At 51.1% G+C, this 26,652-nt stretch overlaps 1 protein-coding gene across 1 annotated transcript in view; it reads right to left on the reverse strand.

The window, feature by feature from the left end:
• Nucleotides 1-26,652, reverse strand: part of ST3GAL2 (ST3 beta-galactoside alpha-2,3-sialyltransferase 2) — a 44,691-nt gene that overhangs the window by 5,833 nt on the left and 12,206 nt on the right. The window contains exons 2-3 of the mRNA XM_008139993.3: nucleotides 5,619-6,995; nucleotides 2,649-2,842 (exon numbers count right to left, since the gene is read on the reverse strand). Coding sequence (XP_008138215.2) covers nucleotides 2,649-2,842; nucleotides 5,619-5,957 — 533 coding nt within the window. The 5' untranslated portion in view covers nucleotides 5,958-6,995. The remainder of the gene's footprint in view (nucleotides 1-2,648; nucleotides 2,843-5,618; nucleotides 6,996-26,652) is intronic.

The raw sequence follows: 26,652 nt of genomic DNA on the forward strand, positions 1-26,652 counted from the left end.
TTGAATACCTACTGTGTGCAGCAGGAGGGAATTACAACACAGAAAAGGAAGACTTAAAATTTGATAGTATGATAACCATTTTTCATTAAAAGAAAGAAAAAATACTTTTGTATACAAATAGAAAAAATATCTGGAATGGTATTAAAATTATGAATAATTCTTACTCTTGGGAAATGGGACTTAGGATAATGCATTTTTATTGTGTACATTCCCCCCCCCCCCCCCCCGCCAAGAATACCTCCCTTCTGGGAGGAACAGAGCAGGCTGGAGTGGAAGGCTTAATAGGGATGGTGTTTCTCAGCTACTGGGGGACAGAAGGGTAGCAGGCAGTGGAAGTCTTGGCTGGGCTCTAGGCTAGACAGGAGCTGGGGTCAAGGTTGACTCTTGTGAAGACTCAAGAAACAAACCTCATCTCACCAGAAATGGAGAGATCAAACTGGTCCTGCAGATCAAAGGGCTACCGCTGCCCCAGGATGGCTTCTGAAGACAGCCCTCCACCTGCCTTCCCCCCTGAATTGGCAGCCAGAGCTTTCACAGAGTCCCTTCTTGGACCTGTCACCCAGCATCACGATGCCTCCCACCCTGCAGTGGGCCCTGCTGCAGAGCCTCCACCTCCTTGAGGTTCCTCCCACTTGCTGGGCAGGCACCAATCTTCAAAAGTTTGGGAATAAACAGAGTAAGAGGTCCAAAAGGTATTTTCAGAGTCTCCAATGCAGGGGAACATGGCATGCATCTGGAGACAGGATTTTGCTTTGAGGCTCTGATTCATTCTGGAGAAGCCAAGCCCTGGCAGAGCAGGGCAGAGGATGAGCTGTATTCCTGTATCTCGAGGGCAAAGCATTCTAGAATTCTGTCTGCCCTTGGCTGCCTCCAGCCGCCAAAGAAGACCTGGGGGCAGGGGCACAGGCAGTGTAGACATGCATTCGTGGTTAGGGGTTGGTGCCTAGTCCCTTTCATTCATTCATGTATGTATGGCTACGATACGCCAGGCACTGCTCTAGGAACTGTGGACCCATCTGCTGGCCAGCGAAGGCAGGACCAGCTCAGCGCCACTCGGAGTCGTCGGCAGGGCTCAGAAGACATTCAGGAGGAGGAGGCCTTTAGGTGGGTAGAGCCATCATCTCATGGTAACTCAGCTTGGCCCTCACAGTGGGGTCTTTACATTGGTGCTGCTTCCAGGAAGGGAGGCCTCCCCTCTGGTCCCAAACCAAAATATGCCTATAAGCAGAGTCACCTCCACTGCAACCGGCTCCTTATACGTCAGCTGACAGCCAATTACCATCTGGGTCACCCCTTCCACAAATCGATTCTGGGGTCCACTGTAACATACCATGCCTCCTAGCCTGGTCCCTGTGAGGGAACATCTGTGAATTCCTTTCTGTAGCTTGGCCTGACCAGGGGCCGCCCACTATCACAGCAGCAAAGCCTTTTTAGCTTGTCCGTCGTGCTTCTACTCTGGAGCTTCCCAACCATCACCGAGATGCAGATGGCAGGGCAAGGGAGGCAGGGCTTCAGGCAGAACATTTCTCAAGCGTTCCAGGGCTGACTGGAGTAATGGACGCTTCATTCCCCAACCTCAGCCACTGTCTCTGGGTAAATAGAGGCCCCTCTTCAGCTCCCAGCTTGCCTCCTTTGCCAGCCACTGGACAATGGGGAGAATCTCAGGGGCTCTGGGTTCCTGGATGGGGCCTAGCATCCCCCTCCCCCTTACCGCACCATTCTCACCATAAGAAGGGTTTTGCAAGGAATGAGGAAAGCCTCAGAGACATTGCTGCCTTGGTGTTGCTATGGAGACAGCAACAGATTCTAAGATAAAGCCCTTCCTTCCTCCTCCTGGGAAACCGGTCTTTCTGCAATGCTCATCCTAAGAGATACTTCGTGAAAACTGGGCATTTTCAGTATCTTATTCTTAAGGGCTCTTTCTCCAAGGAGTGGGATGGCATTTCTGCCTCCAAGTCTAGTGAAGAAGTCAGAAAACAGGTTCAGGGCAGAAGGAGCAGCCCACACTCAGCTCACAAGTCCACTCTTAGTCCCTGTCCATCCCCAGATTTCTTGCTCTGTGTCCCCCTGTCTGGAATGAATGCCCATCCAACCCTTCTGTCCTCAAGGCTGGGCACTGGGCACTGATGTCTTGTTGAACGAGTGAGGGCCCCCCAACCCATCTAAACCTTGTGACATAAAGGACAGCGGCCCAGAGCAAGCAGCAGACATCCATCTGCTTGTTTGATTGATTCTACTTTTCTTCTTCTGCCCAGGACATCCGTCTTCTGTGAGTTCCAGGAGGAATCGCCTGTGACTATTACTGGTAAGCAAGATGCTGGTTTGGTTTGGGTCCTCACCCCTGGTGCAACTACTGAGGAAACCAGGCAGGTAGGAGGGCCTCTGGTGGGCGTTTTCACCACCAGCCAGCCAGGAGTCTAGTTTCAGCTCTTTTCAGACTAACTCAGAGTTGGAGACTGAGTACAGGCCTCAAGCAAAGTCTTGAATGGGAATTCTGCCTCCTCATCCACCCCAACGAAGGCGAGAACCTATCACAGGTCTGGGTGTTAGACCTATAGCAGCCCCAGCAGCTGGCAGCTCCTACACTTCCCGACAAGGTCACGGAGTCCAGTCCCCCCTCCAGGAGGCTTGGGGTCCCCGTGGCTCACCTCATGATGAAGTTGTGCCCGTCCACATCTGGTCCATAGCCAGAGCCCCGCAGGTTGCCGGAGTTCCCCACCACAGCACAGCGCCGGCACTGCTGGGGGTCCCGGAAACGGTAGGGGTTCTCGCCTGGTACTATCTGGAACAGCTTCTCCAGCACCTCATTGGTATTGTGTGACTTGAACTGGGGCTGCAACATCTGCAGAGGGGAGGGGAAGGGAGTGGGTGTGAGCAGAGAGGGACTCCTGCCTGCCTCCCTTCCCCGCCTTCCCCCGCCAGCGTCCAAGCCACACAGGACCCCTAACCAGGCTGTCAGGGAGCAGGAATTCTGAGCAGTGAGGACCCTCCCCTCAACAACAGTCAAGTCTCCCTTCCAGCTGCTCTGATGCACTGGAGGGGGGTGGGGAGTCAAGGCACATTCTCCAGGGACCCGTAGGCCTGTCCCAGGAACAGAGAAACTTCTTGGGTGGCTCCTCAGGCATGAAGAGGCCCCTGCTCAGCTGTCCACTCAGGGCAACTCTGAGTCACATCAAGGGGTCGTCTTGAGGTGCAGGTAAGGTGGAAAGTCCGGCTGAGCTGCAGGGGTTCGTTCCCAATCAGTCTGCAGGGAGTGCCCCAGGAACTCGGCCTGCAAGGCCGGGGGTGACTGAAGCTGCCCGGGGCAGAATTCATGGGATACGTGGAGTCACTCCCTGAGCCTCTTGGGGAAGGCAGAGGGGCGCAGACCATCTTTCAATGCAGACCGTCTTTCAATGCAGACCATCTTTCAATGCAGACCGTCTTTCAATGCTAGAACAGCCAGAATGAAACTGGTCTCTTGCATGTCCCACCACCATGCAGGTGAAAAAACCCCCACACAAAATGAGGCCCAGGTAACATTCTAATGCCTTCAGGCTTGTGACACACAGGAATGAAGTGGCAGGTGGGGCCCAGGGCAAACAGGAGGCCCCACCCATCAATAAGAGTCAACTTCAGTCAATTGTTGACATGTGAGATTGTGAGCCCAGGACTAAATTTTCTAACTTTTCAAGAGAAGCTGAAAAGTATGGATTTCATGTGCAATATTCTGATTCATAAATGCTGATAACTAACAGTAATATTTATTACTTTAAATATATTTTTATTGATTTCAGAGAGGAAGGGAGAGGGAAAGAGAGATAGAAACATCAATGATGAGAATTGTTGACTGGCTGCCTCCTGCACACCCCACTCTGGGGATCAAGCCTGCAACCCGGGCATATGGCCCTACTGGGAATTGAACCATGACCTCCCAGTTCATTGGCTGATGCTCAACCACTGAGCCACGCTGGCTGGGCCATTAATAGTAATATTTAAAAAACACTGAGTAAAAAAAAAACAAAAAACACTGAGTGGGCTGGCCATGGCCCACAGGCCACCAATTGGTAAGGTCAAACTAGGGCTTTAAAATGCCCTGTGTGCCTGGCCAGTATGGCTCAGTTGGTTGGGCATCGTCTCATGCACCAAAATATTGCCAGTTCCATTCCATAGACCCCCAGGAGGGAGCATGCAGGAGATGACCAATCAATGCTGTGCTCTCACATCAATGTTTCTCTCTTTCTCCCTCTCCCTTCCTTTTTCTCTAAAAATCAATACAAAAATCTTCAGCCCTAGCTGGTTTGGTTCAGTGGATAGAGTGTCCACCTGCGGACTGAAGGGTCCTGGGTTTGAGTCCAGTCAAGAGCACATGTCCCGGTTGCGGGCTAGATCCCCAGTAGGGGGCATGCAGGGGGCAGCCGATCAATGATTCTCTCTCATCATTGACGTTTCTATCTCTCTCCCCCTCTCCCTCCCTCTCTGAAATCAATAAAAATATATTTAAAAACAAATAAAAAATATTTAAAAAATAAAATGCCCTGTGGTCTGAGCCATAATACCTGGGTTTGTGGCTGAGCAGGCGTTGCTCAGGGAACAGAATACGTGGAAGGGACAGGGGAGAGAGTGGGTCTGCTTCTCTAACCTCTTCTAAGCACAGGAAGGACCCCTGGGAACGAGAACACAAACTCAGTGCCCTGGCTGGTGTAGCTCAGTTGGTTGGAGCTTTGTCCCATACACTGAGAGGTGGCAGGTTCAATTCCCAGTCAGGGCACCCAGGTTGTGGGTTTGATCCCTGGTTGGGGCACAGACAGAAGGCAACTGATGGATGTTTCTCTCACACATCGATGTTTCTCTCCCTCCTCTCTCTCTCTAAAAAAAAAAAAAAAAACAAATAAAAAATTTTTTTAAAAAAAGAACACAAACTCAGTGTAGAGAGAGCTTAGCTATGAGTATTCCTAAGTTCACAGATAAAAGGATGACTGTGGGGGGCAGAGGAAAAGCGGCTTCTACTGCTTGGTGCTTAAAGAGCCCCGAGTTCCATCCCTGTGGGCTGGAAGTCTGACCTGCCCATAGATTTACCTCTGTCTGGAGTCCTGTTCTGGACCTAGGTGGCCACCACTGGGACCTGGGACCTTGGGCAAGCCCTGTGAACTCTGAACTTTGATATTACCCATGAAAGGAAGGCTGTGACTATGAGCAGTAGGCAGGACCCTCCAAGGGCTCCAAGCTGTCACAGGAAGGGCCTGTGGGACTCCTGGTGACCCCTCCTCTCCCTGTCCTTAGGAACGCTGACAGTCTGGGCCAGGAAGCAGGATCTGTATGGCAGAATCCGACCATTTCTCTCGTCTATGTCACCTGCCTGGCCCAGTAAGCATTTCTGGTCTATGCTCAGCCCCGACAAGCACTAGGGAAGATCAGTTCTCTCTCCTTCCAGGCCAAAGCTCACTCTGCCTTTCAGATTCTGTGATCCTAGTAGATAGCTCTGGTTAAATGGGCCTCTTGCTTTGTCAAGACTCTAGGGCCAGAAGACAGCCCAAATCCCAGAGCGGGCTCTAACAGTGACTCCCAAATGGGGTGGTGGAACAGATCCCTGGAGAGGAGCAGCAAAGGCAGGCAGGGGGGGGCCCTGCCTCTCTCACCATCCACCACTTCTGGACATCAGGGGGCAGATCCATGTTCTCCCGGGTCCAGACAGGGGAAATGTTGCTGTCGAAGTGGCTGTCAAACCAGTCGGAGGTCCCGGCGTCGCCCATGCAGCGGCGGCAGGCACAGTTCTTGCCAGCGAGCCCCTCCTTGCTGAGGCGCTGCAGGCCGGCATAGCCAGGCACCAGCTTCACCCGGCGGGTGCCCCCCAGGGCCCCCGAGTCCAGGTAGGGCAGGGTGGCCATGCTGTGGTGAGAGTAGGTGAAGAGCAGTGACATGATGAACACCAGCAGGAAGGCCACGGAGAGGAACCACACCCGCAGGGAGCACTTCATGGTGCGAAGCCCCGGGAGGCTGGACCACCGGCCCGGAGGGCGGCCGGTGTCCCTGCGGCCACTCCTTTCCCAGCCCACTGGCAGGCCTGCCTGTTCTAGGGCATAAGGGCGTGTGCTGCAGAGCAGATGGCAGCAGGAGTCCCAGGCCACGCCCGATCTCAAGGTAAGGAGAAAGCACGTGGGCAAGAGTGGCTCCCCTGTCCCTGAGCCACTTGGGCCCCTGCTTATGGCTTCATTGGGTCCCTCTGTCACTAGCTGGGCCACAGATGCTCTGCCTCTCCCGCTGCCCTGGCGAGGGGGAGGTCAGTCCGTTCCAGCCTTCTAGTCCATTGGGCTTGCTGGCTGCCAGCTCTGGGGGTCCCCCTCTTTGGCGGCTTGAAATGATCCAGTCTGGAGTAGTCGAGGTCCTTGTGGTTCATGAGCAGACACCGAGGCAGCCCCTCGTCCCCTGCAGCAGGGAAGCCCTTGAACCACAATCACAACAGAGAACATGTGGGCTTCAAGCAGCCTTGATTCCATGCAAGAGGCAGCCACCCCTCAGATGGTCCTCCGGGCCCAATCCCTCTGCCAGGGGAGGGGAACCGGGCCCCAACCCTGAGGGAAGAAACCAGGACGCTCTGTGGGTGTCACAGAACTCCGCTGCAGAGACCAAGATCCTCCTTGCGATAGGTTCTGTCCTTCCACTTCCCATCGAGGTACAGGTCCCTTCTCCTGATGGTCCCGGCCCCACGGCAGTTTGCTAACGGGCTGCAGAGCTCCTGCAGCAATGGAGTCCTGGGGCCTGGGCACAGCTGCCGCTCAGCACCGTGCTGCTGTGAACGCAGTCTGGGTCATCTGGGTCAGCAGAGCGTGTGCCAGGCTCCCAGCCAGAGCCCAGGCCTCCTTCCTGGTGCTGCTGGCCCGGACTCAGAGGCTGCTCTGCCCATCCCCGCTCCTCAGGGGCCCGCCGTCCTGCCGTCTTGCCGTCGGCTCCTGCAAGCACTAATCCCTTGGCAGGTTCCCCTCGCTTGTCAGGCGCCCGGCTGCCTCAGCATGACCCTGAAATTGCAGAGAGAAAAAAGTAACGTGCAGACAAAATTGCACACGTGCACACACGTTCTCCCCCCAGCTCTGCCCCCAAGTCCCAGAGGGGACAAAGCTGGGAGGAGAGGCAATGCCCACTTAACCGAAGGGTAGACAAAAGAAAGGGCTCTCGCCTCCAACTATCCACAAGATGGCCGTTGCTCTCCTAACGTGGGGCCTCAGGACGAGATTAGCCCACCATCCTCACTTTTTAGCCAGAAGGTGAACAAGGACAGAAAGTGATTCCCTAGAGTCACAAGGCAAGTCCCTGCAAGAACCAGGTTTAGAAAGTTCCTAGTCCAGTTCCCCTTACAGGGCCCCCTACCTAACCCCAGGCATGCGCTCACCAAGGCCCAAGATGCATCTTGGCCCTCCTCAGCTCCCTGCCTGTTTCCTGCAAGGCTGCGCATCCTCCTTTTATTACCTTGTGGCCTGTGGAGCCAATTTATAATAAACTCTTAATAGAATGTTTTTAAAATGTTCCTAGCTCAGGTATGTGAGGTTCATTTCAGGTAAAACGTAACTGAACAATATCCCAGAGGAGATCTCAGGGGACTGCGGACAGGACCCCCACCCTGGTGCCTGTGCGAAGCCTCTAAGTAACACCGGAGGCTGGGCCCGGGCCCTGACACTTGCCCTCTTGTCTCTCAATGTGGATTATAGATGACGCGTTCCTGGGTTAGCTCAGGAATGAACAATCCTTCCAGCTCTGGTGTCCGGGACAGGACATGACTGCGTCTGAACAAAGGGTGCCCGGCTCAGCACCAACACTACCCAGCCCTCTGGGCATTGTCTTCATCTGTATGTTACGGACGAAATGAATGCCAAGGCCCCTGGGGGCACCGACAGCCTGAGCCCTGTGCTGCCCTGGCTGGCAGGAGCAGGGAGAAGAGGCCACTTGCCAACGGTGTGGCCTGAATCCATGCCGTGTGCAAAGGAGCTGGGGCAGGGTCAAGGTCAATGCTGAGAGTGCGGCCTCCGGGCCCTGGGCCTACCACCACAAGGATTACTTAATCCTGGCTCCCTGCCTCTCCCCGCCAGCTCCTGCCTAATCTGGTAGCCCAGTTCTGACCTGACCCCTGGGCCTCACCACCACTCACTGAGTCCCCTGGCTGCAGAGTAGGCCTCTCCGCCTCTGTGTTTAAGAACCTCAGCTGCCCCTTCGTGGCAGTTCAAATTTCTGGGGTCAAAGCCATCAGGGAAAGGAGCCGGCACATTCCAATAAGGATGGCATTATTCAGCGGGGGGGGGGGGGGGGGGCGCGGCAGTGGGCATGGGGGGAAGACAAGGCTCACACAAGTGAAGGAACTTGCATAAGTCACGACCTCAAGAGTGGAGGCAAGGTTTGAGTCCAGGTCTATCTGGTCCAAAGCCTGGGACTGGCCAGGGGTCAGGGATGAGAGACAAGGAGATACAGAAGCTGGCTTCCCAGGGTCAAGAGTGAAGCTTCCGCCCTGGCCGGTTTGGCTCAATGGATAGGGCGTCAGCCTGCGGATTGAAAGGTCCCAGGTTCGAATTTGGTCAAGGGCACATGCCTGGGTTGCAGGCTTGATCCCAAGTAGGGGGCGTGCAGGAGGCAGCCAACTAATGGTTCTCTCTCATCATTGATGTTTCTTTTTTTAAAAAATATATATATTTTATTGATTTTTTTACAGAGAGGAAGGGAGAAGGATAGAGTTAGAAACACTGATGAGAGAGAAACATCGATCAGCTGCCTCCTGCACACCCTCTACTGGGGATGTGCCCGCAACCAAGGTACATGCCCTTGACCGGAATCGAACCTGGGACCGTTCAGTCTGCAGTCCGACACTCTATCCACTGAGCCAAACCGGTTAGGGCTCATCATTGATGTTTCTATCTCTCTCGCCTTCTCCCTTCCTCTCTGAAATCAATAAAAATATATTAAAAAAAAAAAAGAGTGAAGCTTCCCCGACACGCCTCACCCAGGGCTCCTGGCTCTCACCCACTGGGGCCCCAGCAGTACTGGCTCTGGTGTGCGCCTTCCAACTCTACTGCCGTCTGGCAGGCCCGACTCCAGGCATGACATCTGGCTGAACGGTCTCTTCCAGTTCCCCCTTTGCCCATTTCCATGCCCAACATCTAAGGAAGAGGACTTGGTTTTACAGGGTCCCGCGCTCAGCGGCCCGTGACCTGAGTATCAGCTGTGAGGCAAGGGGCCCTGGGAGGCGGTGACGGTCCAGGCTGAGCAAGGGATGGGAAAGAGGGGCCTCACTGGGGAGACCTGGTTTCGGGTGGGCAGCCTATGGTGGCCACTGAAGGCAGGGGCTGGGCAGGACCTGGCACAGGAGGCTCCAAAGAAGACATCCCCCATCAGGGGCGTCAGAACTCCTGGGGATTCTAACTCAATGAAGAGGCAGCCGAGGTAACTGACCGCCTTGGTGGGGAGAGGAAAAGCCCTAGTTTCAACAACATGTTAGGAAAGAGCACAGAAATGGAGTGGCCGGCAAAAGCCCTCGCTTTGGGAACCCCACGGCCAGGCTGCCCCCGGGAGCTTGAGCTGCTGCTCAGCTTGCACTGAGTGCAAATGGAGGCGCGGGTTGTTGCTAATTGGGACTAGAAAAGATCCGAGGTCCCCAGGCATGCATTAAAAACCCCAGAAGTCACCCACTGCTGACCCTCACTAAGTGCTTTCACTTGTCTTGTTTTCTCCTGGGAACTCCCAGTCCCTCCAGCAGCCCACTGACTAATTCTGATTTCTCCCCTTCACAGCTGCTCTGACCATTCACACTCAGCCCATGCATATACCCGGATATAAAAAAGTCGGGGGCGGGGGGGGGAAAGGGGTGCGCGCACACACACTTTGGCATCAGTCCCCACCTCTGTTGCCCGCAAAACGAAGCAGGCTAGCCTTCTGGGCCCCCTGGCTCACGAGGCTTCTTTATTCTTTCAGTAGACACTTAAGGGGCCCATGGGGTGGGGTGAGATAGGACACCCCAACCCCCAAGTCTTACCTCACTTGGAACAAGTTTCCCCCCAGTAAGTTTTAACTCATATATAATAAAATGCAGAACTCTTTCCATGTAAAGCTGGATGCATTTCCATGTATGTGTGCATCTATGTAAAATACAGAGCATTGCCATCAGCCCAGAAAGTTCCCCGTGCTCCCTTCAGGCAACATCCACCGCTCACCCTTCTCTGAGTTGTCACCGCAGATTGGATTGACTTGCTCTGGAACCATACAAACACACAGTATATACTCTGGCTGTCTGGCTTCTTTTTGCCCCGTGCAATGTTTTGGGTATTCACCCAGCAGTCTGTGTGCATCAGCAGTTTATCCTTCTCCAGATCTGGACATTTAAACGGTTCCCAGTTTTGCATCATTAGGAATAAAACGGCCATGAACTCTTTGTGCAAGTCCTTTTGTGGATACACCCTCTCATGGCCCTTGGGTAAATGCCTGGGAGTGGAGTTGCTAGATCTTAGGATAGGTGTATGTTTAACTTTACTAGAAATAACCATATGTTTTCTAAAGTGGTTGCAGCATTTTATATTTCCACTAGTACTGTATGAGAGTTCCATTTGTTCCATGCCTCCATCTTTTCTATCTTTTTAATTGTGGGTGTCCTGGTGGGCATATAGTAAACTCTGGTATTTCTACTGCCAGGTACATATAAACATGTGCACAAAGAGACGTAAAAGAATGCTCCTGACCGCACTGGGTAATAGCTGAAAACTGCAAGCGAAATGGCCATCAGCATAGCATGGATAAATTGTGGTACATTCATGTCATATAGTAAAAATGAATGAACACCAGTTTTAGACATCAACAGGAATGAATAGGCGCAAAAAAACGATTATGCTGAGCAAAAAGAATAAGTCGTGGATAAATGCCTATAGCATGAGTTCATGAAAAGTTCAAAAGTACCCAAAGACAAGTAAGAAACTGTTGAGGCCTCTATACATAGATGATAAAACAAATAGATAAAATTCAAGAAAACAGAGCCAAATTCAGGAAATTCCCTCTGGAGGGGAAGGAAGGTAGATACGATCAAGGAGGGGCCTACAGAGGCTTCTGAAGCATTGGGTCAGAGTAGAGAGTACAGAGTAATTTTTATTTTTATTCTTAAAGGAGTACAGATGTGATATGTAAGATGTTGAATGTGTGAGGTATTTCATAATAAAATCTAATTTTCTTAAGGTTAAGACATTTTTTTACTAAAAAAAAATCACTCTGGCTGCTGTGGGAGACTAGCATGGAGACCAGAGAGGAGCTCCTGTGATACCCCAAACAGTGCTGGTGGTGAGCAGCGGCTGGCTGTGTTCTGAAGGGTTTAACTGATGGGCTGGAAGGGGATGGGGGACGGGAGAGAAAGGCTCAAATCAGGGTGACACAGAGGATTGGGACCTGAGCAACCTGGTGGTAGGGGTGGCATTCATTGATACAGAAAAGCCAGGAGCCCTGGCTGGTGTGGCTCAGTGGTTGAATATCGTCCCATGCACCTAGAGGTCACAGGTTTGATTCCCCGTCAGGGCACATGCCCAGGTTTCTGCCTTCATCCCAGTGGGAGTGTGCCGCAGGCAGCCGATCAATGATTCTCTCTCATCATTGGTGTTTCTATCTCTCTCTCCCTCTCCCTTCCTCTCTGAAATCAATGAAAATATCTTAAAAAGAAAAGACAGGAAAGGAATGGGTTTGGGTGGGGGAAAAAGCAAAAGCTCTGTTTGCGGCAGATTAAATGTGAGCTGACCTTTAGACGTCCGCATGGAAATGGCAAGAGGAAATTGGACACACAGATCTGAAGCTCATGGATGAGGCCAGGGCCGAAGGGATCCGTTTGAAAGTACAGTTTATTTTTAAAATGACAGGACCAGAAGAAATTATCTAGGTAGGGTCTGACACAGATAAGAGAAGGTGGCCCAGGAGAGGGCCCCGAGGCACTCCAATGTCTAGATGAGGAGGCCAGTAGAGAGATAGGAAAGAAATGGCCCGTTAAGCAGGGGACAGAAACCAGCCCTGAATCTGGGAAGCCAAGAGAAGAAAGTGTTTCAAGAATGAAGGCGAGCCCAGCCGGTGTGTCTCAGTGGTTAAGTGTCGACCCATGAACCAAGAGGTCACTGGTTTGATACCCGGTCAGGGCACAAGCCTGAGTTGTGGCCTGATACCCAGTGGGGGGTGTGCAGGAGGCAGCCGATGGATGCTGTTTCTCTCTCATCGATGTTTCTGTCTCTCTATCCCTCTCCCTTACTCTCTAAAAAGCAATAAAAAAATATTTTTTTAAAAAGAAACAATGAAGGAGAATTTACTGTGTCAAATTTTTCTTAACAAGTAAGATGTGACTGAGAACTGACCATTCTGTGGCTAGATGGAGGTCAGTGGTGACCTTCACAATGGCTGACCCAGAGAAAGATGGGGTGAAAACTGGACAGATGAGCCCTAACCGGTTTGGCTCAGTGGATAGAGCGTCGGCCTGCAGACTCAAGGGTCCCAGGTTCGATTCCGGTCAAGGGCATGTACCTTGGTTGCGGGCACATCCCCAGTGCGGGGTGTGCAGGAGGCAGCTGACTGGTGTTTCTCTCTCATCGATGTTTCTAGCTTTCTCTCCCTCTCCCTTCCTCTCTGTAAAAAAATCAATAAAATACATCTTAAACAAAACAAAACAAAACAAAAAACTGGACAGATGAGAAATGGCCAACAAGCAGACGAAAAGAGGCTCAACATCATTGGCTATCAGGGAAATACAAATTAAGGCCACAATCAGGTATCACTTCCCAACCACTAGGATGGCTATAATGAAAGAGATATTACGTTAACAAGTGTTGGTGAAGAACGCCCATACATTGCTGGTGGGATTATAAAATGATGCAGCCACTTTGGCAAAGAGTCTGGCAGTTCCTCAAAAGGTTAAACCTGGAATTATTATTACCATACTAGGGGCCCAGTGCACGAATTCGTGCACCTTGAAAGAAACTGTGGGGTGAGAGGCTGCGGTAGGCACAGGCAGGTCTTAGCCCATCCTCCATGCCCCTGCCCGGCCCCTCCTGCCACAGTCCCCGGTCCTGTGTCTGCCGGCAGCCCCGCTCCTGCCGCTGCTGCTCCGACGCGTTCATGGCACCGGCCCTGCTCATATCCACTGATGGCATGGAGCGATTAGGGCCAGTGCCAGTAGCGGGTGCAAGCAGCAGCTCTGGTGCCGGCTGCGGTGCGAGTGCCGGGCAGGACTGCAGCATGCAGGAGCAAAGAATTTTCAGTAACCACCAGAGGCTTGCCCCAATGACAGCGACCAGTGTCCCACCTTGTTCTGGCACCCCTGCTTACCTGCTCCACCATCCCACCATGACCAACGCCCGCCATGTTCCGCACTTGCCCCTTGGTGGTCAGCGCACATCATAGCGACCGGTTGTTTGGTTGTTCCACTGTTCGGTCTATTTGTATATCAGCCTTTTATTATATAGGATGACTCAGCGAGAGAAAATAAAACATATGTCCACACACACATTTGTACGCAAATGATTATAAAGCCACATTATTCATGTTAGCTCCAAGGTGGAAACAACTCAAAGCTCCATCAACTGATGATCTAACAAAATGTTGTCCACCCATACAATGGAATCTTATTCAGCCACAGAAAGGACTGACGGACTGACACACACGACGCCGTGAAGGAACCTTGGAAACAGTGTCCTGAGTAAAAGCAGCCAGTCACAGAAGACTGCATATGATATGATTCCATTTATGTGCAATGTGCCGAAGAGGCAAATCTCTAAAGCAGATTAGTGGATGCCTAGGGCTGGGGGTTGGGGGAGATGGGGCGTGATTGCTAATACGTAGGGAGTTCCCTTTTAGGGTGATGAAATGTTCTAAAATTGTTTGTGGTGATGGCTGCATAACCATGTGAGCAGACTAAAAACCACTGAACTGTACACTTGAAATGTGTACAGTATAATTCACATACTGTATGGCAGGGGTCCTCAAACTTTTTAAACAGGGGGCCAGTTCACTGTCCCTCAGACCGTTGGAGGGCCGGACTACAGTTTAAAAAAAACTATGAACAAATTCCTATGCACACTGCACATCTCTTATTTTGAAGTAAAAAAAACAAAACGGCAAAAACACCCGCATGTGGCCTGCGGGCCGTAGTTTGAGGATGCCTGCTGTATGGTATGTGAATTATCTATATATATAAAAGCCTAAGTGACCGAATGACCGAAAGACTGAACGGTTGCTATGACACGCACTGACCAACAGGGAACAGACACTCAACGCACAGGATCGGGCTCCCTCCTGTCTGGATCGGGCCAAAACCAGTTCTCCGACATCCCCCGAGGGGTCCCAGATTGCGAGAGGGCGCAGGCCAGGCCAAGGGACCCCACCAGTGCACGAATCCGTGCACCAGGCCTCTAGTATTTCAATAAAGATGTTACCAAAGAAAAGGGAATGGGTATTAAGTTGGGAGATATTACAGAATGTCTGGATCCTAGTGGGAGTGATTTAGTAGAGGGAAAAGTTCACGCTGCAGGAAAAAGAAAGGTTAATTGAGAAGCAAAGTCCTTGAGGAACAAGAAGGGGTGGGAGCAAGTGCCTGCTACAGACAGGGTCTCCTCCCTGCGAAACAGGAAGCAGAGCAGAGCACGGAGCATAGTCCCAGGGAGTGGTGCACTGGGTGGCAAACAATGAGAAGGGTCTTTTTATTGCTGGGGTCGGAGACCTACAGAGATCCGCTGTGAGAGAGCCCTCTAGGAGGGAAGGGGAGTAACGAGGAAAATTCAGCAGGTGGCAAGGCAATGCTGTGGTCTTCCAAAAGGTTTGTGGTCACACATTACGCAAATCTGGGGAGACCATTTAACCATAAACGCTCCCTGAATGGCTGGGCAAGCCTGAAATGCCAGACAGAGCACCAGAACTGGCAACCAGTATCCAGAAGGTCAGGGGCAGTGAAGGCTTTGAAGAAGAGATGAGCTCCCCGCTCCGACAGCCTTCTGCTACGCAGGAGGTGCACGCCTGAGCAGATACAAGGAGCCAATGGAAGCTGACGGAGGCCCCAGCCAGCTCTCGGGTAAAGGAGAGAAAGAGGCCAGGGTATGGGATTGAGCCGCAAAGGCTGCCCCAAAAAGGGGAGGGGAGGGTGGCTTTAGAGCCAGTCTCCGGTCAGTTCCCAGGAGACAAACCATCAAACTAGCCCAATGAAGCACAGGATACCACAGCCTCAGACCAGTGCAGCCGAACACAATCTTCTTGGCAGGCAGAGAAAAGCAATGTCAAAATCAGATGCCGAGGATGGCGGAAAGGAGGCTGCTTAAATCTGAAAGGGATGGGGAGAAGGAAAAAACCCAGCCTGACATGCTGATAAAGCCACCCGCTGACACACAGCCTGCGGATGTCCCAGAGCCACAAGGAAAGGCATCCAAGCACAGATGATTCCGCACATTGCAGGATGCTTTATGAGTTTCTGAGCCTTCTGGGGCACAGCCTCTCATTTGGTATTCACAGAAGTCCGGACTAGCTGAACGAGGTCAAGCTGAACGAGGTCAGCCAGGCAGTAAGTGATGCAGCTTTGATGCCACCCCAGGTCTGACGGCTCCAAGGCCAGTGCTCCTTCCACAAGCGTCTACTGCCTTCCAGAGTGGCTTTCCCCACTAACTGGGGTATACGCACAGAAGGGTTCCCTGTGCCCCAGATCCCTACCAGCCTAGCAACTCCCTGCATCCTGGTGTGGCAACGGCAGAGAGCAGAAGGTGCCCTGGGCGAGGGGGCAGTGCCGGTCATTCCCTTGAGAAAGGAACCTGCCAGCCTCCCTTACACACATCTCAGACCCACGAGGCCTGTCCTTGAAGTGGCTGAGAACTGGTTGCTTCACCTCCACAAGCTTGGCTAATGAAGTCACCGCACTACAACATCCCGGCACCGGCCTCGGCAGACCCTCGTGGTCAACCTAGTGACTCAGGCCTCTCTGTTTCCCAATTAAAGGTCCTTGGGCAGCCTCTGACTCTTTTTATTTATTTATTTTTTAAAAATACATATATTTTATTGATTTTTTACAGAGAGGAAGGGAGAGGGACAGAGAGTTAGGAACATCGATGAGAGAGAAACATCGATCAGCTGCCTCCTGCACACCCCCCACTGGGGATGTGCCCACAACCAAGGTACATGCCCTTAACCGGAATCGAACCCGGGACCCTTCAGTCCGCAGGCCGACGCTCTATCCACTGAGCCAAACCGGTTAGGGCTCTTTTATTTTTTTAATTGATTTCAGAGAGAGAGAGAAAGAGAGAGAGAGAGACACACACATCAATGGTGAGAGGGAATCATGATCGGCTGCCTCCTGCACACCCTCCACTGGGGATCAAACCTGAGACCCAGGGCATGTGCCCTGACTGGGAATCGAACCGTGACCTCCTGGTTCCACTGAGCCACACTGGCCAGGCAGACTTTGCCTCTTGAGCCCCTGTCTTCCTGCCGGACACCTCACCTTCATTAGACATCCAATCTGAGATTTCCGCTCCAGGACTCCTGATGCTGCCCAGAGTTAGCTGCCAGGAAACCAGAAAGCAAGAGCTAACCAAGTTTTCCAAACCTGTGATTGTCACTCTAACTAACTTTCAATTAATAAGTCTTTATTGCAAGAGAATCAATGGTGTACCCTGAGAAACAGGCTGTAGGGGAGGAATGCTGGGCTCTGAGGCATTAGTGGGAGTGGCCCAGGGGGAGAGTTGAGATGTGGGGTCCCCGCTCTGTTCCACACTTGCCCCCTCAAGGAGTCCAGAGTGTAGTCTGTGTCTTTTGGGAGGAAAGTCCAGGAATATGTTATACATAACCACACTAGTTCAGGAAGCAAAGTTCAGAAAAACAATGTTATCTTAAGAGCTAGGCAGATAAGGCCCCGCAGATAAGGCCCCACAGAAACGTGTGGGGAGGAGCGGAGGAGGGGGAAAGGATAGAAAATCTTTTAAAGAACAGAACCACCCTGATAAGGTCAGGGCGGCTCTGGTTAAGTCTCTCGGTCCTGCTGACTAGTCTCTCAGCTCCAGACCATTTCTTACTTGGTTTTTATCCACTCTGAGAGGTTTCCTTTTTAACACACGCATGTAATCCATTACACTTAGTATGTATTTGGGCTTACGTTACTATCTTACTTTGTATTTTCTCTCCACTAAGTTTACTTTAGTTTTACTGGTATTTTGTTTTTCCTGGCAATCCAACCCTCTCCCCACTCCTAACACTTTTTTTCCCTCCTGGCTTGGAATTACGTTCCTTTTCTTTTAGTGGTTATCTTAACACATTGTGCACCAATCATTTTATTGCTAGCTTTACCCGTGGCCAGATAAGTTTCTGTTGAAGGAGTACAAAAAACGTTTTACAAAGTATCCTACTTTAAAAAGGTATTAGCTTATACGAACATATAATAAATAACTTCAAAATGCAATGGGTATTTAACTTTAAGGCGTGCCTTTAACATTTATGTAAAACACTGTGTAATATGAAAACACGGGAATGCTCATGATCCGCCCGCAGTGTGTTAAACTGTCAGCATATATACATTTTTTAAATAAGACCGCAGTTTTCAGCAGCACTATTCTCTTCAACAAGGCCGAAACTTGGTGTGATTTAACAACGAAATTCCCTACTTTAATGTACCTTATTCTCCTTTGGTAATGTGGTCAACAATTTTAGTTTTCATTAAAAAAAAAAACATATTTTTATTGATTTGAGAGAGGAAGGGAGGGGGAGTAAGAGATAGAAACATCAATGATGAAAGAGAATCATTGATCAGCTGCCTCCTGCATACCCACTACTGGAGATCGAGCCGGAAACCTGGGCATGTGCCCCTGACTGGAATTGAACCCAGGACCCTTCAGTCAGCAGGCCAACGCTCTATCCACTGAGCCAAACCAGCTAGGGCTAGTTTTCATTTTTTATAAATTAAAAAACAAATCAGACGCTATATTTTTGTTCGTGTTTTGCCATCTGTGGCAGACGCTGTTGGTTGCCTACCAGCAGCCACTCCCCCGTCTTTCCTGCCAACAGAATCCTGATTTTGTTCAGACAGGGAAGAACCCGGTCCTAGGAGATGAGGCAAGCCTCATCGAAGCCAACCACAGTAAGCCTGTTCCCTTTTAGCAGGAATTGCTCTAAGGATGGACCAGCTCAGGCATGAGACATACGGAGATGTCTGCTGGGGCCTTCTTAGAAAGATTCTTCTTCCAGAAAAGGAGGCACATTAGACAGCTTCCTTCTTTAAAAATTTTTATTTTATTTTATTATTTTACTAGAGGCCCGGTGCACGAATTCATACACCAGTGGGGTCCCTCGGCCTGGCCTGTGAGATTGGGCTGAAACCAGCTCTCTGACATACTCAGAGGGGTCCCAGATTGTGAGAGGGCACAGGCCAGGCCGAGGGACCCCACCGGTGCACAATCGGGCTGGGGAGGGATGCAGAAGGTTGGCCAGTAGGCGAGGGGCCGCAGGAGGGCTCCAAGGCATGTCGGGCCTATCTCACTCAGTCCTGATCAGCCGGACCCCAGCAGCAAGCTAACCTACCAGTTGGAGCATCTGCCTCCTGGTGGTCAGTGCACGTCATAGTGAGCGGTTGAGCGGCCTTAGCATATCATTAGCATATTATGCTTTGATTGGTTGAACGGACGACCGGACACTTAGCATATTAGGCTTTTATTATATAGGATAGGATTTTTTGTTTTAATCCTCACCTGAGGATATTTTCCCATTGATTTTTAGGGAGAGTGGGAGAGAGAGGGAAAGATGGACAGAAACATCAATGTGAGAGAAACACATTGATTGGTTGCCTCCTGCATGCGTCCCAACCAGGGCCTAAGCTGGGGAGCAGCCTGCAACCAAGGTACGTGCCCTTGACCAGAATCAAACCCAGGACCCTTCAATCCACAGGCCGATGCTCTATCTACTCAGCCAAACCGGCTAGGGTGACAGTTTCCTTTCTTCTAGCATCTCCCTGCTTGGAGTGCAATAGGGTGATGATATGATGCCTGGAGCTGCAGCAGCCATCCCACAGCCATGAGGAGGGAGGGAGATCTTACACCCTGAGGATAGCAGAGCAGAATGATGGGATGACTCGGCGTCGTTCATGTCAATACTGGACCACTGCCCCAGCCCTGGAACTTCTTACCTCCACACTTCTCATTATAAGCTGATTAAGTATTTCTTAGCATTTAAGTCACTGTGGGTTATTCTATTACTTGTAGCAGAAGGCATCCTGATATACTATCTATAGTTAATTACATTTTCCAATGTAATATCAGTTTCTGTGCTCAGTGTTGGTGCAAGCAACTTGTTCTCCAATTTGCTTTTCTTCTTACCAAAGTATACCTTCAGTAGTTTTTTATTTTTAAATATATTTTTATTCATTTCAGAGAGGAAAGGAGAGGGAGAGAGAGATAGAAAAATCAATGATGAGAGAATCACTGATCAGCTGCCTCCTGCACACCCCCTACTGGGGGCTGAGCCCGCAACCTGAGCATGTGCCCTTGACGGGAATCGAACCAGGGACCTTTCAGTCCACAGGCTGACACTCTATCCACTGAGCCAAACCGGCTAGGGCTTCAGTAGTTCTTTTAGCAAGGGTTTGTGGGTGATAAAGCAGTCTTCATATGTCCAGAAATATATCTGCCTCATTCTTGAATGATAACTGGATACAGAATTCTAGCTTCCCTATGATACTCCTCTGTCATCTTTGGGCATCTAGTGTAGTGTCAAGCCTAATTGTCAGCTGGTTGAATTCTTTTTTTCCTCTAGTAGTTTTTAATATTTTCTGTTTATTCTTTTTTAAAAATATATTTTATTGATTTTTTACAGAGAGGAAGGGAGAGGGATAGAGAGCTAGAAACATCGATGAGAGAGAAATATCAACCAGCTGCCTTCTGCACACCCCCCACCAGGGATGTGCCCGCAACCAATGTACATGCCCCTGACCGGAATCGAACCTGGGACCTTTCAGTCCGCAGACCGACGCTCTATCCACTGAGCCAAACCGGTTTTGGCTATTTTCTGTTTATTCTTATCTGCAGTTTCACTATGTTATGTCTAGGTATCTATTCTGTGTAACATTCATGTTGTTTGTTCAATTCTGGAATTCTCAGCCATTATCTCTTCAACTATTATTTATTTTCCAAGTTCTTTTTAAAAAATTTTTTTTAAATTGATTTCAGAGAGGCAAGAAGAGGGAGAGATAGGAACATCAATAGACTGGGGATCAAGCCCACAACCCAGACATGTGCCCTGACCGGGAATCGAACCAAGACCACCTGGTTCATAGGCCTATGCTCAACCCCTGAACCATGCTGGCCAGGCATATTTTCCATGTTCTTGACACACATCTGGAATGCCTAGTAGACACATGTTAAAGCCTGTCAATTGATCCTCTGTATCTATGCTGCATTCTAAACCAATTCCTCAGTATTCGCTTCCAATTCATGTATTTTCTGTTCTAGCTATTCTTTCAAATTCAAATGACACTGTTTTTCACTACCAGAATTTTTTATTTAAAGTTTTTATGTTCATGTATTCTTGTTTCCTTTTTCTTTCACAACTTCCCTTTCTTTAATGGATTCCCTATATCTTTGAGCATCCTAAAACTAATTTATATTAAAGACTTTTCTGATTACTCTTATTTTCATTTCTTCTTGGGTAAATTTTTCTTTGATTTTATTTTTGCATTAGTTTTTTTTTTTTCTCATGTGTTTCTGAACTTCAGTGTATAAGCTCATCTTTTCTCTTATATTTTATTTTTCTCTCCCCGTCCAGGGGTTCATACCTTTGCTTTCCCCAGGTCCTTTGGGTCTCCCAATCTAGAATCAAATCTAGTAGCAGCAGCTCAGTTGGGTCCAGGCTGTGAAGTTCTGTCTCCCAAGGTAAGCATCTTTATAAGAAGCCATAACCCCAGGGAAGGGTTGGAAGCAACTTTTTTCAGCCTATTTTCCCAGCCCCTGGGTTCAAGCAGGGAACTAGCTCAGATTCCACGCGTCGTGCACAGCACTTACAGCTCTGCTACTCCAGATTTCCAGCAGCTTCTCCCTGCTCTCTTCTTTGTGTTCCTGTCCCACGTATCCTCAGAGATGTTTATCCTTTTGTATGTGGGGAGGTGGGGGAGTGCATGACTATGTTTTAAGAATTTTATCTTTTTATGTATGACTGCTGTGTGTTTAGAGTATAAATTTACAGTGCCAACTTGACTGGATGAGTTGGATTAATCTATCTGTACCGGGGAATGAGGGATCCCTGCCAATACTATCTCCTGGGAAGGCAGATCAAACCACCTCTAATGAGATTCACTGAACTCCAGCCAGCACGCTGAAGGAAGCAGACTGAGATAGCCTGGGGTAAGCTGATCAAAAGTCCCAACAAAAACTGCTCTGCCACCCCCACCCCTCTCTTCATTCCAGGGCAGAGTGGGTGGGGGCAGGGGTGGGCAGATAAGCAAACAGGATCCTTCAGATGTGGTCTGACCAGACCTTCACTGGGGAAGGCCATCCCAGCCTTCAGCCCCTCTTCCATGCCACTTGACCACTTCACAGTCTTTTACCTGGCCAGGGAAAAATGCGTCCTGGCCATATGGACACCCTTGATGAAAGGCCCATCTGACTCTCTTCAAGTCCCCACCCTGCCCTGCCCAGCCTTTAGCTTCCATTATATCAAAAGAGCAGTGGAATGGGGAGCCAAATTCCCATCCAGGCTGTCAGCAGGCCACAAGCCATTTTCTTCCCAGGCCAAGATTCTTTAACTATTAGAAAAAGGCAATTCTGCCTCCACCCTCTTCCTCGCTGATGATCTGTTTGCTCCTGCTGACCACCACTTGGACTTCCAAGTCTCTGCCATCGACTTTCCGGACTCAGACCTTCCTTGTCTCTTTGAGCTGCTGAGGCTCCTGAAGGTTCTGCCCTCAGCCCTTCGTTCTTTGCGTCTCTACTCTGCACCACCCCCTTCCAAATCTAAGAGCCTGCCCTTCTACCCTGGGTTCCAGACCTACATTCTCAACTGCCTCTTTAGTATGCCCATATGGCGCCTCAGACTTAAACGCATCATCTTCCTGCATTCAAAAGCATATGAAATCATGGGGCCAAGGTCACGCTGCTTAACACATACATTCAGAGATCCCCAAACCAGGACACCCTCCTAAGCCTCATCTCTCACAACAACCTACCCTCTAGGGGTTATGAACTAGTTTGGACCATGGGCACAACCTGGCCTATATATATTTTTATCTTACACAGAACCTAAAAAGACATGTCTAACTCCTTCAGTGAGGACAGAGATCATGTTATTTATAATTCACCATTCCTGCCCGGTTGGCATGGCTCAATGGTTGAGCGTCGACCTATGAACCAAGAGGTCACGATTCAATTCCTGGTCAGGGTTTCGGGCTTAATCCCCAGTGGGGGGTGTGCAGGAGGCAGCCAATCAATGATTCTCTCTCATCATTGATGTTTCTCTCTCTCTCTCCTTCTCCCTTCCTCTCTGAAATCAATAAAAATATACTTAGATAAATTAATTAAATAAAAAATAAAGAATTCACCATTCCTTATCAGAAGAAATATGGTAATGAAAAAATGCTTTGAAGCCACTTTTATAAATCATTAAGTAAGTACGCAGGTGAAAGTGATCATTACATTTGCCCCCACTCTTCCAGCTCTGACATTCTAGAAGTGAAAGCTTTCTCTAACTTCTCGTGGACCACCAAGAAACGCGAGGCCTCAGGTATAAATCGATGTAACTAAGCGGAGGCAATGGGAAAGGTGTATGTGCAAAAGTGATGGAAGTTGTCTGGACCATGGGAACAAGTGCCCCCTCTTAACCTTTTGCACTCGGATGTCGAGTGACTCGACACGGTTAGCATTAGAATAAAGGAATCGAGGAAGAAGCAAGCGAGTGCAAAGGGTTAATTTTCTGTCAGCAGAGACACCAGGGCCGCTAACATGGACCTCTCTCTGGATACTCCCCTAAGCACTGCAGGCTGCGTCCTCCCTCAGATCTCACACCTGCTCACCCAGCTCAAAGCCCCTTTCCAGTCAAGCCTCCCAAAAGAAGAAAGCAACTAGAAAAACTTGGATTCACGTTTTGGCACTGCCACTTGCCAGCTATGAACCGTTTAACATCTCTGATCTGTGTCCTTCTCTGTCCAATGGGACTATCCCCCATCCCAGAGGGTGTCTGTAAGGATGAGAGGCATAAAGCTCCCAGCTCAGTGCCCATGTTAAGGACCACAGTGCTGTTAGCCCCAGACCCAGCGTGGGCAACCCTTCGGGGCTGGAGTCCCATGACCTTGGATAGGCATCACCGGTTCCTCAGCACCCACAGCCCCACTCCAGCCTCCCCCAGGCCAGCACCACCAGGGTCTGGCTACAGAGCCTCCTTCCTGGCCAACCACAGGCACTGCCTCCCCCTGTCCCCAGGGGCAAGCAGCAGCTCCCAGGGAGGTGTGGTGGGCAGCACAGACCTGAGGTCTCAGCACCAGCTCTGCCCCGGCTGACCCTTACCCCCAGGCTGCGCAGAGGAGTGCCGAGCCCATCCTGTGGCAGAGCTCGTGGGTCACAGAGCCTGTCACCTCTTCCACAGCTGTCACTGCGTCAGACTGCACAGAACAGAGGCCTGCCCCGAGCGGGTTCCAAACCAGTTCGCCAAGGCCAGGCCCATAGTGGCTCTCAAGCCACAGCTTGGCAGCAAGACTCTAGAAAAGACAAAGCTACGAAGGGGCTTCTCCACAGGGTTGAGAGCCACAGGCGATTGAGAGGCAGGAGACAGGTGGAAGGCCCTGAAGGTAGGAGCCTGGGAGACAAATCTAAATTTGTTTGTTGTTAATCCTCACTGAGGATATTTTTTTCCATTGATTTTAGAGAGAGTGGAAGGGAAGGGGAGAGAGAGAGAGAAACATCGATGTGAGAGAGACACATCAATTGGTTGCCTCCCACACGTGCCCCGACCAAGATACACGCCCTTGACCGGAATTGAACCCGAGACCCTTCAGTCCTCGGGCCAACGCTCTAACCACTGAACAAAACTGGCCATGGCGAAACAAATCTAAATTTCTCTGGGGACTTTTAAAGGAAGTAGGGAGTGAGATGAATAAATGGTGGCCCAGGGCAAGCCAGAGGGGAGTCTGTAGAGTTGGGGGTTTAGACCTCATTGCCCACCTCTGCCTCACAGGGTGAGGGGGCAAGGATGCTCATAGTCAGCTCTGGTCCTTTAACGGTAAGTTCAGAGCACCAGGTGGCTGAGCTATCCATCACCTTTACGGTGCCGATCTCACGCCACAGGCGTCCAATGAAGAGCCGCAGAGAAGCTGCTCTGCCTTCCTTCTCCTCTGCGCTTGCCTGGGGGTCTGGGCTACGACTGGAATCTCAAGAGAAGAACAGAGGATGGGTTCGTTCAGCAAATACGTGTTGCTACCCAGCAGGGGCAGACAGAATGGGAAGAGCCCAGCCCTCTCCCGCCTGGTACAGCTGCATCCCTGCCCTTAGCACAGCCCTTCTTTCTGGGGCCGTGAAGCTCCTGCTCTGTCAGGAAGCAGAGCAACGGGGCTGGGACGCCTCTGCTTTGAGAGCTCTCCCAGCCCCTCCAGCCTGCCCACCACCCAGGGCTCCCCCAGTTGGGCTGCCCTTCCAAGGGTCTCAGGGGGCGATGAACCTCAGGTCTCAACTGTGGGCCTTTGCCTTCTAAAGAGGTGGGAGCTGGTGATGTGATTCCATGGCCTATCCCGGAGGCCTTCAGGGGGACACAGCCAGCCAGAGCCTTAGCGAAGGGCAGAGCCAATGGCTTTGGGGTCAATCCTCAACTTACAGCCCCCCCGTGGGGAAAAGGACCATGGTCCCTGACAAACTCACTCTTATCAAAGGAACTCTCCTTGCTCTTCTCAGAGAAGAGTCAGTCCACAGGTTAATCCAATCCTTCTCAAGGTTGGTTCCCCCAAACACACACACACACACACACACACACACACACACACACACACACCCCTTCCCCTGGGGTGGGAGGACCAGGGTGGTCTAAGAGCAGGTTTAGAAGAGTCATCGCATTCCATCACTCTCTTTGGGAAGGGACTGAAGGAGGAGTAAATGGTTTTCCCAGGTAACCTTCAGCCCTCTCATCCCCATCGTGTGCACCACCATGGCAGGGAAGCAGCCAGTGAAATCATGGCCCACCACCCCGGACAGCTCCCTGGAACACGCAGGGCAAAGGCACTGAGAAGGGAGCTCGAGGGGCTGGAGGCAAAGGGCAAATGCTCTCCTAAAGGAGCTGTGACTCCTGGAAGATGGCAGAGAAGGGCAGGGCTTTCCCCCTCCCAACTCCCAGCCAGTCCTCTGCCTCCCACCCCTGGGAGAATTCCTAATCTGATCGTTCCTGCCCTCGCCTGGGGGAGAGGAACAGGATTGGTGTTTCTCCTCTCTCGCCCTTCCCAAGTCTGGACCAGGGCAAGAGGCTCTGGACTGGGTCCCCCCTCCCTGCCCCTGTGAGCACTGGAAGTCTGGCCACCCCGAAGGAGGCTAAGGCCTGCTAGATGCCAGCAGCGGCTGATGGAGAAGGCTGAGCTGGGGCACATACACTCCCACCACTGCACACCTAGGGAGGGAGAAGCTGTGCTAGAAGCTTACAGGCCACAGTCTCTGTGACTCAAAACTCTAGCCAGGCCTTAGGCCAGGCCCAGAGGGGAAGGACTCAACTTAAAACTCTAGTATCTATCCTCACATCCTCTGGGGGAAGGCAGGATAGGGAGAGAATGCCAGGGGAGAGGTCATAACCCAACCCCCAGGACTGTGAGCCTGCAAGGAAGGGGCCCAGGAAGCAGGGTGACTGCTGGCTTCAGGAACGCTGCAGGCCTGGGGTCTGTGCAGTCACTGCAGACGCACAACCCAACAGGGTTCTAAGGCCCTCAGCAAAGCAGACGGCAGGCCCGCGGTTCTTCCCAGGCGGCATACACTAGGCTGGGCGTGGCCCAAAGCTCCGACACACCGGACAAGCTCCGGCCCTGAGAATGCTCACAGAGCTGCTGGGACCTGAGGGTCCAGAAGTGCCCCCCCTCAGAGGGCAACAGCCCTGGTTCTGGGACCCTCCCCTCTCCCGGCCCAGGGGCTGGAAGTCAGGAGCAGCACAGCTCGCTCAGCAAGGGCCAGTGCCTCCCTGGAAGGTGTAGGGGAGAACAAGGCTGGCTCATCACCCAGCGATGTCCCACACCTCTTCCACTGGTAAGGCCTCTGGCTGGAACTTTTCAGGCTTCATGGCCCAGCCAAGCCACTCAGGTGGAATGTCTGCCAGAGCCTCTGGGACCAGGCAGGACCATGAACGTGACAGGCTGGGCTGCAGGCATGGAGGCCTCCATTGCACAGGGCCAAGTTCTCTATCCCCAACCTTCTTAGCAGGGTAGGGACAGTGGGCTATCACTGATGACAACCTCCCTTGTTCTATCCTCCTCCCCCCCCCCATTTCCTTGTGAGGTGGTGGTTCTTGTGACTTTGTGTGCGGTTTCACCTGAACGTTGGGTATGAAACGGGAGCGTTGTGGGCGCTGGCAGGGAGCAATCTGGAGAGTGGGGACCTGTCTGGCTCCCGGGCACTCACACGCTAGACAGGACGCAGAGGCGGACTGCAGGCTGGAAACGCAGTTTTGTGGGCAGGCTCTTATCTACATCCTTCATCAACACTAGGTACAAAGTGT

Source organism: Eptesicus fuscus, chromosome 21 (assembly GCF_027574615.1).
Source record: "Eptesicus fuscus isolate TK198812 chromosome 21, DD_ASM_mEF_20220401, whole genome shotgun sequence".
Taxonomy (NCBI): domain Eukaryota; kingdom Metazoa; phylum Chordata; class Mammalia; order Chiroptera; family Vespertilionidae; genus Eptesicus; species Eptesicus fuscus.